This window comes from Hydractinia symbiolongicarpus, chromosome 10, assembly GCF_029227915.1.
Source record: "Hydractinia symbiolongicarpus strain clone_291-10 chromosome 10, HSymV2.1, whole genome shotgun sequence".
Lineage (NCBI taxonomy): Eukaryota > Metazoa > Cnidaria > Hydrozoa > Anthoathecata > Hydractiniidae > Hydractinia > Hydractinia symbiolongicarpus.
Genome location: NC_079884.1, coordinates 434233 through 451407, shown reverse-complemented (window position 1 = coordinate 451407; position 17175 = coordinate 434233). Strand labels below are relative to the sequence as shown.

The window sequence follows — 17175 nt, the reverse complement described above, 5'->3', positions numbered from 1 at the left end:
CCCGGATACTTACAATACCAGAGGATCTTCTATTAAACTTTTAGACAAACCCCTTGTTAGAACTTTTTCTTTTGGTACCAATTCTACTTTATATCAATGTATACTATGCTTTCTATGCACACTGTATAAAAATTTAAATGAAAAAAGCAGGTTTAGGCGGAACTGGACCTCGTTGAACTGTTTTTCATCATTTCTTTTCGTGATGCACATTGATCCTAGAGGAAAATAAGTGACCAAACGTGGATACGCGAACGATATTTAATTTGCTGCAAAATGACCGTGTTTGAGCTAGAATGAATCCTCCCAGGTTTGACACATTTTTATTTTTATTAAACTTAATCACAACTTCTTTTATAAGACATTGTTTATTGGCTATTTTTACCACAGCTGTAAAAAATATGAAACAAACGAACCGTGAGCGAGTTTCTTATTGGCTACATATTACTTTGATTTACATTTGAATATAAAATTTATTTACAGTAAATCTTTAATAGTTAAGTTATATTCTTTGTATATATTCAAAATATTGTACAGACCACTACTGTATCCAATCCACTATCGTTCACAACTGTTTGAGCGAAAAAAACATTTACTTTCAAGGTCTCAAACTTAATATATAACATCTGTTTTTTTAAACTTTGATTTAAGATTATGTTCGTTAGTATCAGCCAAGGACCAAGCAAGGTATTATTTTGTAGGGAGTACCTTATTCAAAGTAAATTTAAAATAATTAAGAAAATTTATTTGTTACAAAAGGCGAATAAATAAGAACTATTAACAATGAAATTAAAATAATTGAAAATCTAGAAGAGAAACAACAACGATTTATTCACACAACTCCAAACTGTTCATTCGTTTTCTAGCTAAAATTATACGTTCTGTTCGTATCTTCTGGAAAAAAATACAACAATTTGGTTAACGTATGAGACGTTTCTGATATTTGTGTACATCCATCGTTAGTATAAAGTTTCGAGACAATATCGTTTACTTTCGTGCAAACTTGATGGATATCGTACGTTCTAGCATAGCTGGTAAGAGCACAACAAAGCGCATTAATGTACCACGATCCATCCACTGGATGTATCCAAGCTGTGTAACCTGATGAAGCAAAGATGATTTATAACAGGTGTGTAAAACACTTTCAATGTGTTTTTTCAGAAGCATAACGCTAACAACCATATTCAGGTTCAGAAATTAAAAAAACTAGTCGTTAGCCCGTGGAAAAATCCACGGGTTCGCCCGTCCTTTTTATACCGCATTGCGTGCGTCTCGCTACCTGCGCAGATAAGCTACCCTTTTGGGTGACAGACAGACAGACAGACAGACGTATACGGGTATTATAATATACATGAGCAATGCTAAGCATAATGCCGAGATTGACTTCAGCGGATAACCTGTTTCTTCATGTTTGGAGATTCATATGCAAAGTTTCGAGAAAAGACACCAATTTTTAGTGCGTACTTTCAGAAAAGGTAATTGCAAAAAAAAAAGACAATGAACACAGTGACTTGAATTTCACAGAAAATCAAAACATGAGAAAATACAAAATGTCACGGCAGAATGATTCGTGGATACTAAATAATAAAAATATTGCCAGAGAAGATACTTAATAAACGATTTTTAACATTTTTGCAAAACTTCTGCATGTATTAATTTTCGCGCTTTTCACGATTCTTGATTAAATTTGTGAAATAATGTACCTGTGAAATATTATTCAAATACAATTCGCGCAAATTAAAATCAGCAAAAAAAATTAACAAAATAACAATTGCTTATAAAATATGTTATTGAAAAACAGCGCAATTTCATTCACACTAAGAAGGAAATGGAACGCTGACGGCAAAATAATAAGTGTATGTTTTATTAAGAAAAGGCTTTTCTGTCAAAATTATTTTAGGTTAATCACGAAAATTAATAAGTTTTCACAAACAATCATCCGCAAAAATTAGTACCGGCGAAAAGTAATTTTTTTTTCGACCTGGGAAAATATCTACGCGCGAGAATTATAGAACCATTAAGCGACAGTCACCTAACAGCATTTCAAAACACAAGCACAAATGAAATATTACTAACCCGGAGGGGTAGCATGGCCAACAAAATAATCACATTCCGTTGGGGACTTGTGTTTTTGAAACTCATCCATGTCTGCAGACATAAAATTCTTTTTCACATCTTGCCCATACTCGTCCCTTTCATATCCCACATCAATATTATCTCCACGGCACGCTTGAAAAAAGAAAACTTTGGGTTTCAAACTTAAAGTTGGTGACGCAAGACCATTGAATTGAGAAATAATATTATATACTTTAATAGGTTTGCCATCAATACCGTAAACTCCATTTAAACAACCATGCGTCATAATACAACAAACAAAGCTGTCATACTTCGAATGATTTTCTCTAGCATATTTATCAATGGTCATCCACAGCTCCATTGCAGTCAAATCTTTATATAGTTTTACAGTATACAGCAGCTTAGTAAAAGTTTCTTCCAAATTTATTTCATCTTTTCTGGTTCCTGGTCTATCCTGTAGAATAATCCCGTTTTTTCGAGCAAGAGAAAAGTCTTGATTGCTTAAAATTATGCATAATCCCCTTGGCTTGCTGGACATCTTGTAACATTCAATTTCTGGCCCTGCAGGCAGCGCATACGCTGAAGAGCTAGGGTCTATGCTGTTCGTATCTGATATATGTTCTGTAACTTGAAACCCAACACGTGAGAATTGATTCCTTATATTATCATAGTCGTCGTCAATACTACTGTATGACGGCATTGAAGAACCGCATCCCGATATAGTACTTCTGCCACCTGTCAGTTCCACATTGTCATAATAATTGTCGTCATATTGATCTAAACTTTCACAGGGTTCTTTACTTGATTGATAGTAAGCAGGAGGTATCAATGTGGGTGATGAATTTCTATTACGGTCAATTGTTGGTGAGGGTGGTTCACGTGGTGAAGTTGAAGTAGTGCGGAGGACTAAAAAACAAACAGTTATAAGATCAAACTTAACCATAAGCCATTAAATATCAAGGAGAATTTATTGTTATTAAACTGCACTAGTTGCAACGAAGTGTATTTTACAGAGTGAATCAACCTTTCTACAAAAAAAACCTATCTGATCAATGCAAAGCAAAGCAAAGTCCAAGATAGTTATAGTGTAAAGGCAGTGCTACGGGTCTTGGTAAAAGCGGTGCCACACGATTCGAGTAATTGAATCAGATTTATCAAACTTGACAAATTTGGTTGGATAGCATGACTTTGTCGAATTGGGTTTTTAGAAAATCAGACAGGTTCAATTTTTTGGTCTTTTAAGGCTTTTAATCAAAATGTTTTTTTGTACATCAAATATGTGTGCCGTAAAACGCTAGTTTGTTTAGCGAAAAGATAAATAAAAAAAGTGATAATAAAAAGAAGTGAAATTTAACAAACTGTTCATTGGTGGATGGATGTATAGGAAAATAGACAAGGACTTGTAGGGCAAAAAGCGATCTATTTTTGTGGATTGTAATAATTAATGCCACAATAGTTTTTGTCTGCAGAAATTTTTGTTTCTGTAAAGTAGGCAAAAAATGAAGACAAAATGAGAACGAAAAAGCTTGTTAACAAGTTAAGTTAGTATAGACAACATCCGAAGTTAAAACTAAAATATTTTTTTTCCTTCTTCAACCAAAATTTATTTAGCAAACACATTGGTTGCAATGTTTATTTTTTTATTCACAGCCAAATGTTTTTTTTTACTCCAATTGGTATCACAGTGTGTAGTTTTGTGAACATTTGATGCATATATTTTGTCTCAATGACATTTTAGTTCCCCTTTCTCGTCCATAATTACTTCAAAAATGCTTCGTTAACTTTTCCCAATCACAGCACTTTAATGTCTTTAAGCCACTGTGGCATATAACCTTCTCATTAAACCACAGAATAACGGTATAGCAAATATATAACCTTTTCGTCCCTCTTCATATTGTTCCTGTTCGACAATTTTTTGAAGTTCATGCCTGTATTCGTCAAGTCTTCGTATCAAATCCTTTCGTGATATTGCTTCAAATAAATCATACAAGGCAGATATATTGGTCTTGCTCAAATCCCCTTCGCTCTCGAACAACTGAAATAGTTTTAAACCACTATCAATTCTTTCAGCTTGGCCAGCTAAAAAATTAGAAATTAAAATTACCAACTTTAACTAAGTACACTGAATAAATGCATGTAACTAAATACTTTCATAGAATGAAAGAGAAACTGCTATTTGATTTATACAATCATTTGCCTTTTACAATAAATTTAATACACTAATCCGACATCTCCCGGGAACGTGCGGGAAAAAGGGTTGTTATTTTTGGTGGCAGCTTTTATTTTTAAGTTATAATTTGCCATGGATTACGAAATGGTCAATAAAATGAATTTGGATGAGTTAAAGATGTTCCTCAGGCTTCGTGGTTTAAAGTTTCTAGGTAGAAAAACCTGAATTGGTAGCTAGAGTGCTTGTTGCTGCTGAGACCAATGTTCCACTTGTTAAAACAGCACAGCAGGTAGAAGGTCAACTGATCAAGAATATAAAGCCAACTCCTACATGGTGAGGTACTACTGTCTGATCCCAATTATTTAACGTCTTGTTGGATTTGTGAAACGGATGGTATTACTGAGTGGCAAATGCAAATGGGCGTTACAGGTTGTCAACATTGCTATTTTTTATATGGACTCCACACAGATACATTTTCAACAAACTGGATTTTAATGAAGAGTACTGGAATGACTTAACATCTACATTCAGTGAACTTTACGATCATTATTTAATCTCATTTTACAGCTCATAATATGGCCCAAATGAAGAAATAAAAACGGTTATTTTTATAACAACACATGTACAAATCACATTATTTTTAGCAAGTGGCATTGCTAACACTCCTCTGGTCAATGGTATGATTCCTATGAAAAAAATTCATAGGAGATCCAGGTTCAAATCCTGGCAGGAGTGTCACATTGTTTTCTATATATAAACTTTTTCCTTGTTATTTTTTAAAAAAAGCAACAACATTGTTTACAAATTTTATAGAATTTGTAAGAAGTTATTACAGTACTGTAATAGTCTTGATAATGTTTTTTTAAGATTCGTGGCTAAAAAAATAGCCGTTTTATTAGGTGTCCAAAATTATTGGTCTTCTTTCTTCTTCTTTTTTTACTGATAAGAGGTGGTTTAAGATTTCAAAGTGTTGCACAGGTTCAAACAATATCATCAGCATGGTGTAGCATTATGATTGGCAATACACTTTTAAAAATTCTGTACGTTGAAAATAGATGCTTTGGCTGCATTATATACAAGCTTCCTTTTTGAAACTTTGTTTTCCAGTGATAACAAGTTGATTTTCTTATTTAAAGACTGGAGGAGATTATCTTTATCTTTGCAATCAAGGCATTCCTTTTTGTTTTCCGAATAATCATGGTCTGACAAGACAGGAGATAAAAAATGGTTCACTAGGAGATGAAAAGCTACTGAAATCACCGGGTGCTGTGGAGCTACCAGGTTCATCAAAGAAGAATTGACATCATCAGTTGATGACAATCTTCTCCTTTGTGGACAAGGGTGACGGAATAGTGTTCGTCTTGGATTCACTGGAGCTGTGTCATAGCCAAGATGGAAAGAAGGATCAGATCAGGGTGCTGAGGTGTTGGCTTCGCATCAACAAAATGAACTCTATCACATGGCTTTGGTAACCTGGGAGTATTTTTGGCAGATGTTTTCTTCATTCCCATCTCTGTCTTCGATCTTGGTACAATTTAGGCCCAGGAAAACAATACAATCGAAAAGGGGGAGGGGGCATGAGCAGTCTGCTCTTCTTTTCCCAGCATGTATATCGCATTCTAAATTCAACAGCTTGTCAAGTTTCCTTTTATTATCCATCCATACTGATTACTACTACAAAATAAACCAAAGTATAGCACCAAATTACTTTGATTGCAACAAAAATAGCTTCTTTCAGCCTTCCAGCGTACACCAAAACAAATTTCGATGTACATTAACTTTGAGCTAGACCCCTGACCGTGCATTAAATTCAAAATGGGGTTAAATTCAAAATGGGGAATGTCGGATTGATGTATTGACCACATGTGTAACTCAATTTAATTTGTAGTCGATACATAAACAAAGATATAAGTGAAAGTCTGCGCCTTACCAAAACATTAATTTCCTTCAAAGTTTACAAAAAATGCAAAACACCCTCCACTTCAAACTGAACAAACATGGAGTTATTAAACTTGGTGAATAATACAACTTTTTGAAGTAAATTTCACAACTGCATTGTTCTAATTAAAAAAAATATGTCGCAAGCATGCATAAGTATTAAAAAACATTTTGATATGCAGGATTAAAAGATTTTTATATCTTTATATTTAAATATATAAAAGACATAAATATTTGAAAGTGCAAAGTCTAGTAAAACTGCTAAATATTTGATTTGAATTTACCAAATAAACTCTACTTGTAGGAATGTAAAAACCGTAGGGTTTTCTTGTTTTTATTAAAAATATTTTATGATACTTTACAGTTCTTAGTTTTGAGCACAATTGTGTTTAAACATTCCCTTGTTTTATTCCACATTGGACCATCCATGGGAAGCCAAAATCTCAAATCATTTAGTCTTTACAGGCTTTTTATTTTCATTTAAAAGCAACTGAAGGTGCTATATATTATGATGATATAGTTTGATAAAGACATATAAAAAGGACAAAATAAGTAAAATATTCCTTTTGAAGTCAACACTGTGAAACATATAGCTATATATTCACAGCACTGAAAATAAATATTTATTCCCAGTGGTTACTGTGACTGTTGAGAAATTAAACTGGCCAGTCAGTATAAAGCTTGAGTCCTAATTGAACTTTTAAACTTTGAAATTATATGCAAAAAATGCTTACATATTTTGCTAATTATAAGGGTTGATTTGCCATAATTTTGATTATAGTGTCAAAATTTGTTATTTCTTATTCTAGTAAAATTGAAAAATAATATTTGCAGACAACGCTCTGCCAAGTCTATAAAAAGCATCACTTCATGTCCAGTTTTAAAGTTTAAAACAGCCCTCAACAAGTTTCTCAAAACTCTTCCAGATGAACCTCCAATCCCCAGGACAAAATGAACCCTCAGAAAACAGTATAGTCACTGTAGTTCGATATAACCCTCATCTTCCTCGCTTTAGAGATGGAGTAAAAGAAGAGGAGTAACTGACTGACATCGGTCGTCCACGACAGGCGTGAAACTAAAACTTCAAAAGTTAACATAAGTAACATAAGTAAGTAACATTATTGTTAGCGCTCTCTAAAGTTAATTTTTTATGAAATGTGATATTCTACGCTTTCACATAATTTTTTATAGCTTATTAAAGTTTGCTTGATAATATCAACTTTTTATCAGGCATCTGTGGTAAACAAAGGTAACATAAAAAACTATTCTTTTCTAAAAACAATAAATGTTTAATTTGGAGAGAAAAACAACTTATTAATTGAATAAAAATTGTTGTTTTCACAAATTTAATTTACCAACAATTGAAGCTGTTTTAAATAATCCCATTGATAGACTTGAAGACATTACTCTGTTTTGGATTCTTCCATAATGCAGATATTTTGGAAAGTGCAACTTTGAGCATTTCAGACATTGGTTACTCAGCCTACACCCTGCCAAAATAAAAATATTGCAGCACACCAGCTGCAGAGTACCTTTTACAAAAATATGTTCAGGAGTAAAAATACCCTTAGGCCAAGGCTTGCTTGTTTGTAGGATAGTTAATTTTAAACTTTCAAGAAGTGTAAAATTTGCCAATTTCTGATGTTAGAACAACAAACTGATCAATAATTTTTGACGATGCTTTTCATAAGTTAAATTAACCTTACATCATTAGTATTTCTTCTTGTTGAGTTTATAACATTTTGTTTACCATGCTCAGCATTTATTATTGTTCTACGAGTTTAGTCGGTAGAACTTTAAAATGGGCTTCTTTTTTGTCGCTGTTTTTACTATCCAGACTAGTGAAGCACAGAATAATAATAATAATAAATATTTAAAGTGGCCAACCCAGAAAATCATAAAAACCTATAGTTAGTGGATTGTTTCCACTGGGGGCCACTAGAACAAAAAGAAACAATTGGAATACTCCCCCGTAGAGGACAGTTATAAATCAGTAATATGCCGTAGAACTTCCTGCCAAAACGGCTGGTTTATTTGGAATTAAATTTACCATATAGCAGTGGCAATAGCATCGTTTTAATGATATGTTTTAAAACTAATCTAAATTCAAACTTCTGATTATTCTGATTTCAACAACAAAGCTGCCGTCATTTGGGATAATAAAGTTTAGAATGAACTGACCTAAAGATTACCCTCAGAGATGGTAAAAGCATCTGGATATATTGGAGTTGAGCTTATTACAAGTCTTGCTAACCAGATTATAAAGGATGGTGCTATTCGGAGTGAATGGCAGTCGAGTGTAATAGTGAATTGTTTCAAGGGCAAGGGTGATGCATTAGAAAGGGGTAACTATAGAGGTTTGAAGTTGGTTGATCAAGTAATGAAAGTTATTGAAAGAGTGATTGATAAGTTACTTAGAGAAAGGATTGATAGAGATAAGATGCAATTTAGTTTTGTCCCAGGGCGTGGCACTACAGATGCAATATTTTTACTCAGACAGCTTCAGGAAAAGTATTTAGGAAAGAGAAAGAATCTCTATTTTGCCTTTGTAGATTTAGAGAAAGCTTTTGATAGAGTGCCACGTAAAGTTATTAGGTGGGCTATGAGAAAATTAGGTGTGGATGAGTGGCTAGTTACGATGGTACAGTCTATGTGCAGCAATGCTAGAAGTCGTGTCAGGATTAACGATTCACTTAGTGATGAATCAATAACTCCCATGAACAGGTTGTCCATGGGAGTTATTGTATGCAGATGATTTGGTTCTCATAGCAGAGTTGAAAAGCTTGAGAAGTGGAAGAAAGGACTAGAAGAGAAAGGGCTAAAGGTAAACACAGCAAAGTCTAAAGTGTGAAATGTGACCTTGTAGTTGGAAAGTGGCCTTGTGGAGTTTGCAGGAAAGGGGTTGGTAGTAACTTAATTTTTTGTCAGACTTGCAAGCATTGGGTACATAAGAAGTGCAGTAGTATTAGTGGAAGGTTAAGAGCTGACATTCAGTTTATATGCAAGCGTTGCTGAGATTATAGAGAATGAAGTATTTCCAGCTTCAATGATGTACAACAGTGGCTCGTTAGAGATAGTTGAGAACTTCTGTTGCTTAGGTGATATGTTGGGCAGTGAAGGGGGTGTTGAAAGAAGTGTTACTTGCAGGATAGGTTCTGCTTGGAAAAAGTTCAGAGAGTTACTTCCTCTGTTGACTAGCAGAGTCCTGTCAATTGATGTAAAAGGTAGGTTGTATGAGGCCTGTGTAAGAAGTGTTATGTTGTACGGTAGTGAGACATGGGCAGTGAAGCAGGAAGATCTTGATTGTTTAGAAAGGAATGATATGAGAATGGTTAGGTGGATGTGTAACGCCAGTCTGAGAGACAGAAAGAGTTCAGATGAGCTAAGAAGCAGGCTAAGTCTCCGTAGAATTAAAGATGTTATCCAGATAAGAAGATTGAATTGGCTGGGGCACTTGGAAAGAATGAAGGAGGATAATTGGGTAAGAAAGTGTAGAGACTTGATAGTTCCTGGGGCAAAGCCCAGAGGCAGACTGAGAAAGACTTGGCAGGAGGTTATAAGGACAGACTTGATACAGAGGAAGTTGATTTTAGATCTAACACAGTCTAGATCAGATTGCAAGAGGGTCATTAATATACCCCGTCCAACCCATGCTAGCATGGAAAAAGGGTGTTAAGTTGAGAATGATGATGATGATGATGATGATGATGATGATGATGATGATGATGATGATGATGATTACAAGCTGTATTTTTGCCTGTCGATTTTCATATATATAAAATCTGGAAATATCAAAAATCATTGTTATCCTGTAAAACACATTGTCAAAGTTGCTAAAAAATCTTACCTGATATGTGACAAAGGTATCTCAAATCTCTAAGATCAGATTTTGTCAAATCATCATTCAGCCTTAATAGTAGGTTGGTATATTTTTTATCCAGTGCCTCAGAGTGAAGTGGTCCTTGGTTTGTTGACAATGGTCTCATAGCTTCTACAAAAACAAAAAATCCCTTAAATATTTTGATACCTGTTAGTTAAGGATTCTATTACCAATGTATTTAGCTATACATACATGATATACAGTATAGTTTTTTATTTCTTTGTTTGTATACATAGCTAGCTAGCTGACTATAGATGAATTCCAGCGTGCTTTTCAGAAGAAACCTCTGGCATTTGCGTAGCAAGTAAAAAAAATGCATATATACCAGAGTTAAAAGAGCTTACTGCTTAAAATGTGAAAGGTTATCTGCATCTTACACAACCATTTTGAAGGGAAGTTGATCATGGCAGATAAAAATCATCGCTACATTAGCAAAGTAAGACAGTTTTTTATCCTCCCAAAGATAACAGAGCAGATTAAACCACAAATAAAATTTATTTCTCTCTCTCTCTCTATTCTTACTATTCTCTGGCTCGCAGGCTAGTAGCTAGCTTGCTTCTGCACGCTCGTTTTTGCTGAATTTATTAAACACGCATTGAAAGAAAAAAAAAGCTAACTCACCAAAGTTTCAGTGTCGTTAAAATACAAGGAAATCTATATTTGGCATTCTACGAAGTTCAAATTCATAAAGTAAAAAAAGGGAAAGTACATGGGACTTTCCAACTTTTTTGTTTTGGTGTGACGTCATGGACTTTAACGGAACCCCGAAATCAATCTCCATCTCGGCTGTAGTAAAAAGGGGGAATTAAAAATCGGGTAAAATACAACTAAGGCCCCGAACGCGTTTCATCTTCATATCAAAAGACGCTACAGGCCCTGGGTTTGAGGTTGGCTAAATTCAACAGTCTGCTGTTCTGTTTCATATATAACAAAAGTGCGACTTTTCGCTGGCTTTAAATTGAAATAAGAACGAAAGAGAAAAACATTTAACGGAAAAAAATACTAAAATTAAGACATAAAAATCATTTCGTTAAGAATAAAGGTTACGCGCTTCTTTGTTTTTCAGAACTTGTTTCTTCTATTCTGTTTGGGAAAGGGAAGTTGGTCAGAGCAAATATCAAGTTAATTGCTTTGGGTTCCAGAATAATAACACAAATTGATAGAAACAATGTATTTCTGTTGGAATGAGTAGATACAACACATTCAGTATGCGTAGACTATATATGAAATTTTTGGGGAATGGGTAGGAATAAAGGTGCCTCCTTCGTGCTCCGTCATATGCACAAATATATAATGCATAACCTGAGCGTCAGGTTATGCGTTATAGGCGTTTTCATGCCCTGAGCGTCAGGTGCATGAGACAGATGAGATGCACTGAGCGTCAGATGCATCGACATGTCCTGAGCGTCAGGCACATGCTAATTATGGTGTTCTCTTCCATACCCTGAGCGTCAGGTGTATGAGAGATGCCCTGAGCGTCAGGGGCTTCATCATGCCCTGAGCGTCAGGCGCATGTTTCTTATTCACATAATGACTACACTAGAGATGCCCTGAGCGTCAGGTGCATCGACATGTCCTGAGCGTCAGGTACATGCTAATTACTGGTGTTTTTATTCATACCCTGAGCGTCAGGTGTATGAGAGATGCCCTGAGCGTCAGGGGCTTCATCATGCCCTGAGCGTCAGGCGCATGTTTCTTATTCACATGATGACTACACTAGAGATGCCCTGAGCGTCAGGCGCATCGACATGTCCTGAGCGTCAGGCACATGCTAATTACTTGTGTTCTTATTCTACAATGACTTTTATCATAACATTACTTGCCTAAACGGCTGACGAAGGAGGCCCAACACACCCAAATTCCCCCATATTGTAAAAAGGAACAATAAGAAGAAACACACTATTGCATAATTCTCCAATATGACGTGATGCAATGTAATAACACAATAATAAATTCACATATGTAATTGACTGACACTGCCACACTTTATTGCACCAACACTCACAGCTGATATTACACAATGCAGTCATAAAAAAAAATTAATTTTGAATAAAGAAACTGTTAACGTTAAATAATATTAAGACAATTTAAATATGTCAACAAATTACACTGAACACACTAAAGAAGCCTCACATTCCATAGCCTAGTGATCTTATTAATCATTGGCAATATTATTACACCAGTTTTCTAAAACATTGTAATTAAGTGAATATATCTGCGATAACAGTCACATCCTGGTTGACCAGATCTTACAGACTGCAAATGAAATTTTTTAACTTGATATGAATGTTAAGAATGTTATTGTCCTATGAACTAAAATCATGTGGTGATAAGTGTGTGAAAGGATTCCATTTGTGTTTGGTAGGAGAGATGTACTTGAAAATGGCTGAAAATGTCACTGATACTAAGTAATGCAACATAGTTTTATCATAGTTAGGAAATTGACTATCCCTCTAAAACAACAAAATCTCAGATAGATGAGCTGGAGTAATTGGTAGGCAAAGTACATGTATGTTACGCAAGCCTCCTGCTAAGCAGTCGGTTGAGCCTGGAGTTTAAAATTTCAAAAACTAGTTTGTGATAAATAGATAACACAATAATAACTGGTTTCTCATTCATACCCTGAGCGTCAGGTGTATGAGAGATGCCCTGATCTTCAGATGCTTCATCATGCCCTGAGCGTCAGGCACATGTTTCTTATTCACATGATAACTGCACTAGAGATGCCCTAAGCGTCAGGTGCATCAACATGTTCTGAGCGTCAGGTACATGCTAATTACTGGTGTTCTTATTCTTCTTTATGAGAAACTCTTTTTATTCTGTCCACCCTTTTGTCTGTTATATGAAAATAAGTTTCTTAATGTTGAAGATTATCTCATCCTGCTCAAATTTTTAAAGGTTTCTTAAAATTTTTGACTTTCCAAGCCTAAGGTTTCTTATAGACTGGTTTCTTATAAAAAAAACGTGTAAAATGCATAGTTTATTCATGTTTGGCATTGTGTTATAACCATAATAACGCTCTCATATTGGACTCCAGCAAGACAAACTCTCATGGTTTTTATTTGACCATTGACACAAGGGAGGTACTCAAAGATTTTAAACCTAATTCCTGAAGTGGAAATAAAGGTGTTGACAATCGACAGCAGAACCCTTTGTATGCACGAAAACCAATACTTTCATAAAATTGTTTGTAAATTTAGCTTCTGTTAATCCTTGTACTTATATACACTACAAGCTTTATGTAAATATTCAGAACATGTATATAAATTAAAAAAAAAATGTGAGATTTTATTAAATTAGTAGTTATTATTTTTATAATGCAATAAACGTCACAGTCAAAGCACAAGAGTGACCTAATCTAACAATTTTTGTAACAGCAAAGGTGGAATGCCAACATGATAAAATGTTTAATATACATTTCCTTTTCTTTTAAAGAACCCTCTTGTCACTATGGGTGTTCCCAAATAGAATTCCTGTAAATGGAAAGCCTGACCATTTTTATACCTTCACTTACTTTGCATCTAGAATCGTTTTTAACAATTTATTTCCTGATTTCCAAACACTCAGTGATCTAATTTATATGATTGTAACAAAATTGTGTAATGATTGCAAAACAGAATTTGTATTTATTATAAAGTCATAGCAAAAGCATGATAAAGTTAATATGCATTTCCTTAATTTTGAAGAAGAATTACAAGGAAAGCCTGTCGTTTTATACCACCAATCGCTCAGCATCTAGGGATCAGCCAATAAGGTTATAATTGTTCTAAATTGACAAAAAGTCATGTACCTAGGCACAAGAGTAGCCAATCCGACACAAAATTGCATTCAACGTCGATGTTTGTTAATGTTACCCTAATAAGTGTTTAGATGAAATTATCTTGGGAGCTAAACTCCTAAGAGGCTTTTCAATTTAAGAACCCATCATAATGGGAACATCTCTGATTTTTTTTTTTTTTTTTTTTTTTTTAGCAGATACTCCGATTGATATTATAAGCTATTTAGTTAAAAGGATTGTTTGCTTGAAGTTTCATTTTTGTGAGAATTGTCTCTTTTGTGTTCCTTAACAGGCCCGGCTAAATTAAATTATTAAATTCTTCAGTGTTAAAGGAGGCCGACCATGGTTGAGGCCAACAGGCTAAGAAAATTTTTAAACTTTCGGCCCCCTAGATTGGCTAAAACATAGTTCAAATTCTGAAATATTGCGCTTGAAAGCCTTCACCAATGCAGGATTATATATAGAAACGCCATATTGTATGTAAGATATATTTTCAAAATAAGCAATATTAACATGGAAGCAAAAAAAAAAAAAAAAGATAATGCCAGTCCTTTGTAAATTTTCCAAATACTCGCTTCCAGTTGTTGTGTGATTGAACAAATGAGTTGGCAATTTTGATCAGGTCTAGTTTATCATTCCTATCTTTTTGGAAACGGAGAATCGAGACAGAGTTGAAACGAGCTGGAAGTATTGTTAATCTCATACAGAGCATATATATATTAATCAATTAATTATTAGAACACATGATAACCTTATAAAAAACATCACTTTTTGACAATTCAGCCTGGTAATGTTTCTTACATGTTTCCCAAGTATCTTTATAAATTTTTATATAAGCAATTGAAATGCTAAAATGGGGGCTTACAGAGGCTTATGAAAAACATGATCAGGCCCAATATAGTCTAATTGTGTTCAGCACCATTAATTACAATTTAAATCTTAAGACATACTGGTTAATGCAGATATAAAGAATAAAAAAAAAACTGCTAACGAAACAAAACATAAAAAGAAAAACATAAAAAGTTTTCTTCGGCTTCGCATAACGCTTATATATGCTTAAAATGACTAAATTTAAGCTTAGGGATGCTTATAAATGTCATGCTCATAAAATAAACATGTATAAGAATTGGAGCTTCGCATATAGAAAATGTTTTATTTGCATTACCACCTGGTAAAGGAATTCATAATAAAACAGCTATGTGTAGTCGTTCTGACACTGTTGTTCTAGGAATTTCGAACAGGTTTTAGGATGTTAACAACGGTATGTAAACAGGGAAGCTAGGCAACTTAAAGGAGGGAATGTATATATGTGTGTGAATCTAGAAATAAAGCAAAATGAGCCACAACAACAGATAGGTTTTCCTGTTAAGTAAGGATCTGTTAGCTAATCCTACCTACCACGACTCACAATGTTGGCCTTTGTAGCCCCTAACTACTATTACTTAGTATTAACAAATGTAAAAGGATGATGAATTAAAACCACAGGGTTCAAATTGAACTTGCATAAAATCCATAATGGCTACTAGAAGTGCATAACTAATTGGATAACTAAGCTTTCTATTCCATAATACCTTCTCTGCTAACCAGATTTCTCAGAAAGAAGTGTGCTATTAACCCTATGCTGGGGCCCACAGTTGCAAGAGACATGCCCTTTGCCTTCTATAGTTTAAAAGTGACATTGCCTTAACTCTCTTAACATTAATAGATAGTAAATAATATGAAAAGAACTGACCTGGCTACATGCAATGTCTCTTCTGATGAAATATCCAAAGCTTTTTATCTAATGCCTCCTTGTGCAATATAATCCAGTATATACATAGAAGGATAATGGCTAGATAGATAGATTTGGCTTCCCAAAACTGTAAGCTGTAAGGTACATCTGAAGAACTTGTGCAGTGTGGGATGTTGGGTTCTTATATGCAACCATTAATAATCAAGACCTGGGTAGGCTCCAGTTCCTTTACAGGCAAGTGAGACTAATAACCCTGGCAATCTTTAAGATTAGGTCTATAGGTAGAAACCACCCCCACTGTGTCAGGCTCTACATGACATGTTTAATGACTAAGGTAAACCTAATGTATATTAACCACAATACTAAAGAACTGTAATTCTGTCACCACAATTAACATGAGCAAAACTTGCAGTTTAGCTCCATTCAGAAAAAAATACAAATTGAGAAATAATGTAGTTATTTTTAAAACGCTGTCCTTTAATTTTTTTATTGCCTTTAACTATTTTTGGGCATCATTGTTGCTAGTAGTACTTGCGATAGGTTGGTGGTTAAAATTTGGAAATTCTCTTTCATCATGTTTCGAACTTTAACATTCATGGTGCACTTTCGCGTTTTAGTAATGAAAGATTTTTTGCAAGATTATTCGTTTAACGAATTTTTTCTTTACTTAACTTTTTTACACTAAAATTTCGTGGGAGTTGAACTTTCGTTCCCTTTTATATTTAATCTGCATGCGCATGCGTGAAGATTGATGCCCTTTAACGCCATAAATTACTCATGTTTCTTGCTTGTTTCAGTATAATAAATGTAATGTCAATATCATAAGATACTGCTGTAAAAAGGAAAGGTAGGCGACTTTCGATTGTCAATAAATCATGTCATTGATCAAGCAGCTACTACTACTTTCGGGCTGACTACATATTAGAAAGCGAAAACGAAGTCCTCGTGACCAGATTGATCATTGATAACGTGCATTGAGGAAAAAAATCGAAACACAAAGGAGAATTTTTGGCAAGGCAAAAATTCGGTGAGTGGGGTGATTTTTGCCAAAATACGCCATGTCAAATTTAAAATATTTGCTAAATTAAGGTAACAGTAATGATTTCTTATCTGTCTGAATTGCTTAATTATTTACTCAGTGTTTTATTAATACGATTTTTTTTACTATTTCCTAAAAATATAGGCCTTAATACATAATAAAATGATTTTAACTAAATACTAAAATTGCTGAGTCAGCAAAAAAAATTATTAAAAAAGTATCATAAACAAGAAAAAAATCGGTTTCTACGAGCTCCAACTTTTTATAATCTCGTTATTTGTTATCAGCTTCTGTTTTTAAATGAACCTTCGATTAACCCTGTTAAAACGGTGTGCGGATTTTTTTGCTCATTCTTATTTTTTTTAAAAATAGCCTTTTGTTTTTTTTTCAAAAGATTCTTTGTTAGCATCCCCTGCTGCATCGAACGCTGTTAAAAGAAAAAAATTCCGAATAAAGAGATTTCCGCACACCGTATCATGGCTGCATGGTTCACCAAGCATGTCTGAAAATTTTAAAGTAAAACGAAAATGCTATCGAAAGTTAAAGCTCGTGAAGTGTAGCATAA

General features: G+C 34.2%; 1 protein-coding gene across 4 annotated transcripts; it reads right to left on the bottom strand.

The window, feature by feature from the left end:
* Window positions 1-410: 410 nt before the first annotated feature.
* LOC130612035 (caspase-3-like) lies at window positions 411-10831 on the bottom strand. Of its 4 annotated transcripts, XR_008975374.1 has the most exons (6): window positions 10406-10590; window positions 10029-10172; window positions 3949-4152; window positions 2306-2979; window positions 2074-2226; window positions 957-1098 (listed from the first exon to the last, which is right to left on the bottom strand). XR_008975374.1 is itself a non-coding variant. In XM_057433322.1 (5 exons), the coding sequence occupies exons 2-5, from the start codon at window positions 10165-10167 to the stop codon at window positions 860-862; spliced, it is 1488 nt and encodes a 495-aa protein (XP_057289305.1). In that variant the 5' UTR covers window positions 10168-10172; window positions 10683-10831; the 3' UTR covers window positions 411-859. The 4 variants fall into 4 exon arrangements, 3 of the variants coding, with proteins under 3 accessions (XP_057289305.1, XP_057289304.1, XP_057289306.1); XM_057433322.1 differs by lacking the exon at window positions 10406-10590 and adding an exon at window positions 10683-10831 and having other exon boundaries at window positions 411-1098; window positions 2074-2979; XM_057433321.1 differs by having other exon boundaries at window positions 411-1098; window positions 2074-2979; window positions 10406-10581.
* Window positions 10832-17175: the final 6344 nt, after the last annotated feature.

Bases quoted from the DNA above. Each gene is read 5' to 3' on its own strand.
- LOC130612035 (XM_057433321.1), bottom strand. From the start codon at position 10,466: ATGATCAACTTCCCTTCAAAATGGTTGTGTAAGATGCAGATAACCTTT. The intron at 4,153-10,028 runs GTAAGATTTTTT...CTAATTTTTTAG, and splicing joins ATACCTTTGTCACATATCAG to CTGGCCAAGCTGAAAGAATT. The intron at 1,099-2,073 runs GTTAGTAATATT...TTGCTTCATCAG, and splicing joins TGGCCATGCTACCCCTCCGG to GTTACACAGCTTGGATACAT.